Below are 9,965 nucleotides of genomic sequence, written 5' to 3' on the forward strand. Positions count from 1 at the left end.
AAGAATATTGTACTATTTTTCTTTAATTATGATTTTTTTCCCAAATGATTCTCTTTTAGTAAAATTTTATCAAAACACACTTTTTAGACAAAAAGAATTCAAGAGGAAATGTTACAAAAATGTACACGTCGGATACACATATATTCAAACACATGTGAAACATGAATGTTTTATATTTCATTAAGTGTTATTTGCATGACTATATAAATAGACAATACTTATACTTTAAAGTAGTATGAAATCACTTGCATCAAATTAATTTTACACATCTCTCATCTCTCTTTATCTCACGCTTCTCCATGTAAACGTTTATTACATATTCTATTACAATCACAATCGCAATCACTATCACCATCACCTCATACATAGATACATATATACATAACATATATATTTATACATCTACTATATATTCATACCCGCACATCACGTTATATATAAAGGCTACTATATTCGATTACATATAATATATACTATAGTTTATCCGTCGTAACTCAAAGTACCATTTTTATCATTTTCGTCCGTTCAATTTCAAACCATCAATTTCCAATTTTAGTAAAAGTAAACATACACCAATATCAAAATACCTTTAACTTTTACATAAATTACAAGCATATCATTACACATACAATTACTTTTTATATAAAGTCAAAGGACAAAAATATCAAAACCTTTTATTAAACACTTCCACTAATTAATAAAATACTACTCCCTCCGTCCACTTAGAAGGTTGACATTTACTTTTGGCGCGGTATTAAGAAATAATAGTATTTTAATTATAGTGAGTAGTTAAAAGTAGTGTAATGATATTTTTGCCCTTACTTTTTTCTGTGTAAAAGTAATGATGTGATGTAAAGTAAAGATATTTGTGGAAAAAAGTAGGGTATTTAATGAAATGTTAACTTTGTAATTGGACGTCCCAAAATAAAATGTAAACATTGTAAGTGGATAGAGAGAGTATTATTTCTTAATCTACTACAAAACTCCAAATGATCCATTTGGACCGAGACAGAGGGAGTATACAATATATAAAGTAGTGGATAACAATATAGATAATTAATATTTTTATTGATTATCTCTATAATAATATAACAAAAAGATTCTACTTTTTTTTATATAGTATAATATTATTTTTAACTATTATTTAAATAAAAATTTAAAACTAAAATATGATATATCAACTGCCTAAGTAAGCAAATCTCTAATTTTCATAAAAACAATACATCCAACTTGCATGTTTATATAAATTTTGGGTTTGTTCATCTTTTAATTGAATTTTCATTTAATATTTTATAAAAAATAATATATTTTTATGAAAAATTATAATATGAGTAATGTAATTTTAGTTTTAAAATACAAAGCAAACACACTCTTTACATATATTATTATTGTATTAAAAAAATGGTACGATTAAAAATAAAAATAAAAAATATATTGAAAATAATTTTAAGATAACTTTTTTTATTTATTTATAATAATATTATATTATTAATATTTACTCTATTTCTCAAGTAAAAATAATTCTATAGATATCACAATATTTCAATTTTCAAAAAATATTTATATTTTAATATTTTTAAAAATAAAAATATTAAAAATATTTTATAAACTTCCAATAATTAATAAAATACTATTATTTTATATTAAATTTAAATAAAAAAAATATTTATTTATTCTTACCAAAAGGCAAAACATAAACAAACAATTGAGCGTAAGGGATTCCCCACCCAACCCCATTCGTATCACAACTTTATTTTTGGATTTGTGTGTATTTTATAATTTTATTATTTTTTTAAAATAATATAAATTTTATTTTTTAAATTCTATATATAATTTTATTTTTGAAAATTATTATAAAATTTTTTTATTTGAAAATAATTATTATATATATATATTTTTAAAAATATATATATAATATGTATGTATATATGTTAAATAATTATTGAATATATATATTTGTATTTAAATTTAAATTTATTTTAAATTGACAATACTATATATTAATATACATTATATAATTATGTAAACTAATAAAATTAAAATAATAAAAATTAAGGATGTGTGTAATTATAAATATAACATGTTATACTATAACATAATAATAATATATATATATATATGGAAAATGTATTTTTTAAAGTAAAAATTAAAATTTTTGATTAAATTAAAATTTTTGTAACTACATTTTTACGGTAAAAATGGGACAATAAATTGGAGACCCCCAAGCCCTACGCCTTTTATATTGACACGCCAAAATACATAAAAGCATTATCTGAACATTGCCGAAGTCTGAAAACGAAATCGCCAAATAAAAACAAATATATGTATACTATTTGTAAAGTAGTAAATACTCCATCTTCCTTCTCTAATTTAAACTTATTTTCACTTTACTTTTTTTTATGTTAAAAAAAGAGAAGTTATATTTTTATTCCCTTTGTTTTTTTAACATAGTTGTCCGATTAAATAGGGTATAAATTTATACGACGGAAAGAATAAAATTTTTCATTAAGAGAAAATAAATAAATAAAAACTTGGAGAATGGTGTGGTTATGATGATGTTGACCGACACATCGGATTTTCCTGCACTCGGTCGACTAAATAAATACCCACAAAATCCTCTTCAATCTCTCTCTCTCGACTCCGCTCCGAATCACCGCCCTTTCATAAAACATTCAAATCCAGCTATGGCAGCATGTGCTCGCCGGACGGCGATCACCGCGGCTCCGGAGATGGTGGTTCGTCACATTCGACCGCTGCCTATCAAATCTTTGCATGTCAATCGTCCGGGGAAAGGCGGTGGGCGGGTGGTGCTGCGCTCGAGGCGGTTGGTGATCGAGGCTGCGGCGGCGGTTCCCCGGGGAGAAGAGGAGAAGGATGAGATTAAGAAGAGCGGGGAAAAGCCTGCTCTGTTGTGTTCGTACGATCGAGAGGCGGTGGCGGATGGGAATGGGGAAGAAGTTGGACGGAAGGTGGAAGTGCTGGTTGCGGCGGTGGCTACTGTCGTGCTTGGAGTGGGGAATCGAGTGTTGTACAAGCTGGCATTAATACCTCTCAAACAGTACCCCTTCTTCCTCGCACAGCTCGCCACTTTCGGGTAACTTCCACGACATTTTTTTCGGTTTCGTGTCCTTTTTTGCCTCTATCTCAATCTGAAAGATTGAATTTAAACTGCAATAGATGTTTTGATTTGAATAGAAAATGTTAGTCTATACTCGGCAAGGTCGATTTCTCTGACTGTGCTAGACAGATTTGTTCTGATTATTAAATCTGGAAAAAACGATAGACAAAATTGGATAAGATCGTTTTCCAGATTTGTCTATTAGAGTCCGACCGGTGAAAATTGAAGAAAATTCATTTTCGAACACAATTGAGAATCGGCAAGCTAACGCAGTAGCCATCGTTGAAATTGAAGATGGAAATATTTGAACCATTGTGTGCGAGTATAATTGCCATTTCGTGCTAGCAATGGAGCATCGTAATTAGAGTTTAGACACCAAATTGGGGAGTGTCCAAGAAGAAGACGAAAGTTTTGAATAATGATTCTTGTGTTGTGAGCTCCTGGGATTCCAACACCACAGCTCCAAAGAATGAATCACTCGTGAGATGGGGGAATTGAATTGTGGGGCGGGCCGTAGGATTGACGTCATCAATTTCTCTTTGGTCACTTGGACGCCGTCCACATTGGCAGGCGTGCCGCCAAGTTGCTTTTGTTTCAGTAATTTGTTATTGTCTACGACTACTGTACCGCTGAAGTTGGATTAGCATTGACTATAGTCATTGAGTGCATTGTACGGCGATTAGTGCTTGATTGTAAGCTGCAATTCAAATTTGGTGGGTGGTTATTTTACTTTATTTTTTATTTTTCACTCGAATAGATGCCTTTCGTTTTAGTAAAAGTTCACCTTCTTAAAGAAGAGTTAGCTATCTATGTAGAAAGATAGGGCCTTTATTTTTTGGTAGGTTGAAATTTAGTTAAGGTCCCAGTTGAACAAGAGCCATTGATGGTGGGAGCAATGGAACCCACCAAACCAGCTGCTGTTGTTTCCTTTTGGATCTCCTTGTCATCATGTACATTCGCAAGCTGTATGTCATGTGCTGCTCAGAGAAATGCTGGCCATTGGATCTTTCCGTTTCAAGGACTCAACTGTAAATTTTATTCTGGAAAAGTTAATTGGAATACGAAAGTTTAACTAATGAGAATAAAGTATGTGCAACTCCAATTAATCAAAAACTGATTGGTCATACCTGCCTTTTGCTAAAGAAGGCATTTGTCTTCCCCTTGTATCTATTAGAATACACTCATTTCAATTCGTACTGTGTGTCACCAGCTTTCTTTCGACTCTTTTAAATTTTGTGGGGAAATACTGATTCACATTTTTACCTTTGACTAGTGCTAAAGCAGCTCGGTACTCCACCAGGTGTTGTTAGTGTTAACTCTATGTTAGATGCTTGATTCTATGATTAGATTACTAAGTTAATGAGACTTCATATTTAATGTTTTTATATACAAACCAGGAGTAGCAGGAAGGTTGTGTATCTGCATTCTGCACCATTGACTCGTGTATAAATTTGTTTCTACATTATCTTCCGTTTTGCTGTTTCACTGATAAATGTGATGGGTGTTGATATTAATTTTGTTAAGGAACACGAAATGTTCTTGAATTCCACTTTGATCTATTAACCTTTCTCACAGATATGTAATTGTATACTTCACCATTTTGTATCTTCGATATCATGCCGGAAAGGTTACTAATGAAATGCTGTCATTGCCAAAGTCACCATTGGTTGCTATTGGCTTGTTGGAGGCTCTAGCTGCTGCCTCCGGTATGGCAGCAGGAGGTAATTCATTCTGCAGCTTTCTTGATTTTCCTGCTAGATTATAGCGAGTAATGATATCAGCATTAGAATTTTTAGATCACCATATAATGCTTGTAGCTGTATTATTTGTTGCTAAATTCGAATCTGGAAATGAGGTAGAATGATATTCAAATGTCTTCACTGCAACCAGCCACGAGATTTCAAGAAGCTTTAGTTCTTTTAGGCTTTGCGGGAACTTCTTAAGAATGGCTTCTTTTTTAGCATGTGAGAAAACTGCATGAAGATGTTACGTTTTAGTGTACAGATTGTGACAGATTTATCGGATACCCAACATTTGTGGAAGGTTGAAACTTGTTAGTGGTTTAGATTTCCAGTTTTGTGTGATTTTTGAGAAATGATGACCTAAAATTTTGTTAACAGTTTCAAACTTTTAATATGCAAAGTATACAGTAATTAACTTGAATTATTCTGCCCTAATCCATTTTAATGTTGCTCCATACATAATAACAGCTATTCTTTCGGGGCCTGCAATTCCCGTACTATCTCAGGTAAAAACACGCCAATTGATTTTTTCTCTTATCATATCAACTTTAGATTGCAAAAACGGGCTCTCATATGTTGGGTCCCCCCAATGAATATGATACGTAAATAATAAATGGAAAAATTTTGAGAGTTTTATTATAAGAATTTTTGTGCTACACATATCGCATGCTTTTATAAAAGTTTATGTGAAATTTAAATTCCGTACAATTGTACTGTTTATAAAATTAAATTTACGGATTACAAAACTAAAATTTTGTAAGGTCTATATGACTATCCTGTTGGGGTCTTAGTTTCATTGTGTTTTGACTATGGTAGACGGTAGAGTATAGAGAAAGAAATTGTGTTTAATAGAGATACTCTTAGTATTTAAAAAGATCACTTAATGTGTAAAACGGGAAGTAAAAGATTTTCTTAGCTTACTTCAAAAGTGGTCCTACCTGCATGTTTTAATGTTGTTATATTCTGACTTGTGCAGAGCTTCTTAGTATGGCAACTTGTCCTTTCCTCCATCTTCCTCGGGAAAAAATATCAGCTCAACCAATTATTTGGTTGCTTTCTTGTGGCAGTTGGGGTTATAATAACTGTTGCAAGGTAAATTCCTTTTCTTGGCCTACGTGGCCTCTTAGCTTTTCATCTTGTAGGTGTATATGGTGTAGTGGTTTGTGATTTTATTGTGATAGAAGAATTATTTTTACTACACATAGAGCATTATGATTGATACTTGAGATGTATATGTTAATGATTTGTGTTTTATTGCCATTGATAGTAGCAGTTGCCATACATAAGTTATTCTAATTGATTGTATTCAGCCTATAAATAGTCACGCTCCTTGTTATATTGATATAATGAAAACATATAAGATTTTTTTTTTCTCTACACAACTTTGATAGAAATTTACACCCAAAAATACAGACATACTTGACAAGAGTTTGATCTCCAATGACTGAAGAGAATATAGGCAACAACCTTCAGGATTCTCCTGGTAGCTTAGTTAATTCAACCTTGTTAACAACTCAATGTTAACATGTAATAAATTTCTATTTGATAGTCTGACTTCTTTCCTGTAAAAATTAAAAAAAAATAAAAAATAAAAAAAATTAAATCAAATATAGAACTTTTGAGCACACGTTTTCCTCAGCAGTTGCAAGGGTGTAATAAAATGGTCATGGTCTTAGATACTTGGAAAGAAGATATGCTGTCCCTTGTGTATGGTAATAGACTACAATCATCATTCTGTCATCAGCAACCATATAGCATTGTGTTGTTACATTAGGCACCTTTTCCAGATCAATTATCATTTTTTAGTACTTGTGAGTAGCTTTACTAACAATGTAGCACTTACGAGTGATTATTGTCACGAGAGCTCATCTCAGTTGTATTTCTATTGCCTAATCTTTTTCAAATGCAGTTGTATTTCTATTGCCTAATCTTTTTCAATTGCAGTGGATCAGGTACCGGTTCTCTGTTGGAAGCTGGTATATTTTGGAGTATTTTGATGACTATTTCTTTCCTTTTACAAGCTGCTGATACAGTCTTGAAGGTAGAAAGCTTTCCTGGGGTATTGAAGTGATCCCCAATCTTGTTTCCGTAGATTCTTTATCTGATTATTTCTTGTTTACAGGAGATCATATTTGTGGATGCTGCCAAAAGATTACAGGTAGGTATGTTGCAATCTTAATGCGATATTAGAAAATCTATAGATGGCTTGCGATTGGTAAAATGGTTAAAAAACAGAAGTCACAAATCAACACTTGTAGTCATTTTGCGACTCCATCCTAATCAAACCAAAAGCCTAACCTGAGCCTTGTGAAAGTTTAGTAGGATATGCATGGGCATACTGTTATATATATTATTGCCTATTTGGGGAAAAACAAATCACAAAGACCTTTCAAAATGACAACTATTTACATTTGCTGATTTTGTTGACATGGCAGGGAGGTACACTTGACCTATTCGTTGTAAACTCCTATGGATCTGCTTACCAGGTTGGTATCTAAGCTTTATATTTATAAAGTTTAGCTGATCTATAAAATGCTTCAATTTTATTTGTATCCTGAAACCTATTATTAATGCACAAACAGGCCATTTTCATAGGCCTCCTTCTCCCATTTTTATCAAACCTGTGGGGCATTCCATTCTGCCAACTTCTAAACTATCTTAAAGATGGTGCTGCCTGTTTTTTGAATACCGGCACCATGATAAAAGGTAACTCATGGCCCATTCTTGATTGCTTCTCGTCTTTGTGAGTGTAGTTGTAGAGCTGAACCCAGCAACGACTTAGATCATCGTGACTGGGGGTATTTCCACAGTCTATTACAGCACTCAGTCTTTTTTCTCAGGACCAAGAATGTTTTATGGGTACACAAAATGACAAGAAATAGATCATTAACTTAGTTTGATGTAATACTTACTATATATATATATAAATGTTCTAATTAACATAAATATATATTAACACAGGTTGTGACGGTGCACCTTTACTCCCCCTACTATTTGTCCTTGTCAACATGGGCTACAACATATCGTTGTTGCATCTTCTGAAAGTCTCCTCCGCAGTGGTGTCTTGCCTGGCGTCAACACTTACAGGTTGGTTTCTGTGCTGGAACTTGTCTCTTTAAAGTTAGATTTACAATCTGTTTAGTTTATGCTTTGTGCTTTGGTTCATGTTATTGGAGTTAATGAAATCTTAATTCGCTGCTTGCTTTAATTTGCAGTCCCTATATCTGTATACTTGTTCACATTGCCGCTGCCATATCTTGGGGTGTCGTCATCGCTACCTCCAGGCTTCATAGCTGGTGCTGCCATCCTGGTTTTGGGTCTTCTTGTTTATGTTGGGACACCATTGCTGAATTCTTCTTCTTCTTCTTCTTCTTCTTCTTCTTCTTCTTCAAGCAAACCCTCTATGGTGAGTTGATTAAAAAAACAAAAAAACAGCCAACACAACAATGCGTTGTACTGGATCCCCCATTCGTACATATGCTGACACTGATGGCCGAGATCGCGGACATGAAGAGTAAGTAATAAATAGGACCTCTTACTCGACTTGGACTTATTCAACTAGCTGCGGTGGTGTGTGACCAATTGTCTGTCGCTGATACAGCGGGCGGTGGTATAAGCTAATAGTAATAATAGTAATAATAATGGTATGGGCATGGGTGAAGGGTGAAGGGGGTGATCAAAACATGAGAATAATATGCTATCCTATCCTATCCTATGATGTATTAGCATATGTAGGTTATGAAATAAAGACAAACAACAGCTGATGGAGCGAGGGAGGGAGTTTTGATGGAATGGAAAAAGATGATTATCAATAGTGAAGATAGATAGATGATATGATTGATGATTGATTTATTGATTGATACGATGCATACAAACAAACAGCCAAACCAAGCCAACAGGTAGGTATGGCATTCATATCTAAACTCTTATATATACCACTCTAGTGGTATGTAGCTATATGATATATCTTTTTTGTCATTGTTGTTTGTGAGGGTCTTTTTTCTGTTTATCTCTCTGTTAGGTTGTGGGTATGTGCAAATAAGTTTGTCCAAATATGTCATTTCCTTCTTGTCGGTACCAATGACCCGGCTTTACTTCTCTCTCTCGTCTAAAATGTAGAAAGTTTATTGATATTCATGTATATTCATTGATTTATTATTTTAAATTTAAACAGAATATATAAACTATATAAATGTATATAATTTTTTAGGAAATTATTTTTTTCTTTAATATGAAAATATAAAAAATTGCAAGATTTTTTATTTTTTTTTTAGATATTTTCAAAATACAAAGAAGGAAAAAATAAGGTAGGAAATCCGAAAAAATTTACGGAGGTTTTCCGTGGGTTAAATAAAGCCACGTATTCGTTAAAGAGCCTTGTTTTCGATAGTGTACGATGCCCCGCCTTGTTTTACATTGGGAGGATGCATGATAACCGATGCAAAGACATGGATCCAGTCTGATGTATCGTTGTGGTCGATCAATTATGGGAGAATGTCAATTTTTGCATTAGGAGGATACCTTATAACTAATTCTAAGACATGTAGTTACCCTAAAGTGTCGGGCATCTGCCCATCAGGGCTTGACGTATGGTTGTGGTTGGTCATCCGTTTGTCATTTTATTGGCACTTGTTGGTCGGTCATTTGGTATGTCTACATGTCGGTTAATTGTGGGAGATTGCCTAAAAGGGCAGTTTAGGGACATCCATCTGGTTCTCTACTCTTTGCCGGTGTTTGGGGGTACATTACAAAACCCAATCTTAGTTCCCTGTCTTATGATGGAGTCTTCGTCCTATAAAATTTTCATTGCATCCCAGATAGTGTTCTCTACACTCATTCTATTTGTTGTGAGGGCTGATCTTTCATTTTTGTTTTTCTCTACAGCAAAGTGTGGGCTTTCACATAAATGTTATATTTTTGTAAAAATAAATATAAAAGAGAGGTTTTCCCAATTGCTCCTTTTTTGCTCGGCATGCCTTCTCAGTTGGAAAAGGAAGGTTTGATGGTTGACTGTTATTTGGATTTCTGTTTTATTTTCCCATTAATTGTAAATATGCTTCTTAGCTACTGCTCAATGTTTTTTGGAAGATATAAGGAAAACACAT

The 9,965-nt window shown here is 33.1% G+C and overlaps 1 protein-coding gene across 1 annotated transcript; it reads left to right on the plus strand.

Annotated features, from left to right (window-relative positions):
* The first annotated feature begins 2,550 nt into the window (after window positions 1-2,550).
* LOC127253613 (protein CLT1, chloroplastic-like) lies at window positions 2,551-8,712 on the plus strand. Its single transcript, XM_051278269.1, has 10 exons — window positions 2,551-3,094; window positions 4,694-4,839; window positions 5,329-5,366; window positions 5,837-5,952; window positions 6,805-6,901; window positions 6,983-7,018; window positions 7,296-7,346; window positions 7,443-7,566; window positions 7,822-7,947; window positions 8,076-8,712. The coding sequence occupies exons 1-10, from the start codon at window positions 2,553-2,555 to the stop codon at window positions 8,273-8,275; spliced, it is 1,476 nt and encodes a 491-aa protein (XP_051134226.1). The 5' UTR covers window positions 2,551-2,552; the 3' UTR covers window positions 8,276-8,712.
* The last annotated feature ends 1,253 nt before the right edge of the window (window positions 8,713-9,965 follow it).

The sequence above is a fragment of the Andrographis paniculata genome, unplaced genomic scaffold (assembly GCF_009805555.1).
Source record: "Andrographis paniculata isolate CXL003 unplaced genomic scaffold, ASM980555v1 Contig51END, whole genome shotgun sequence".
Taxonomy (NCBI): Eukaryota; Viridiplantae; Streptophyta; class Magnoliopsida; order Lamiales; family Acanthaceae; genus Andrographis; species Andrographis paniculata.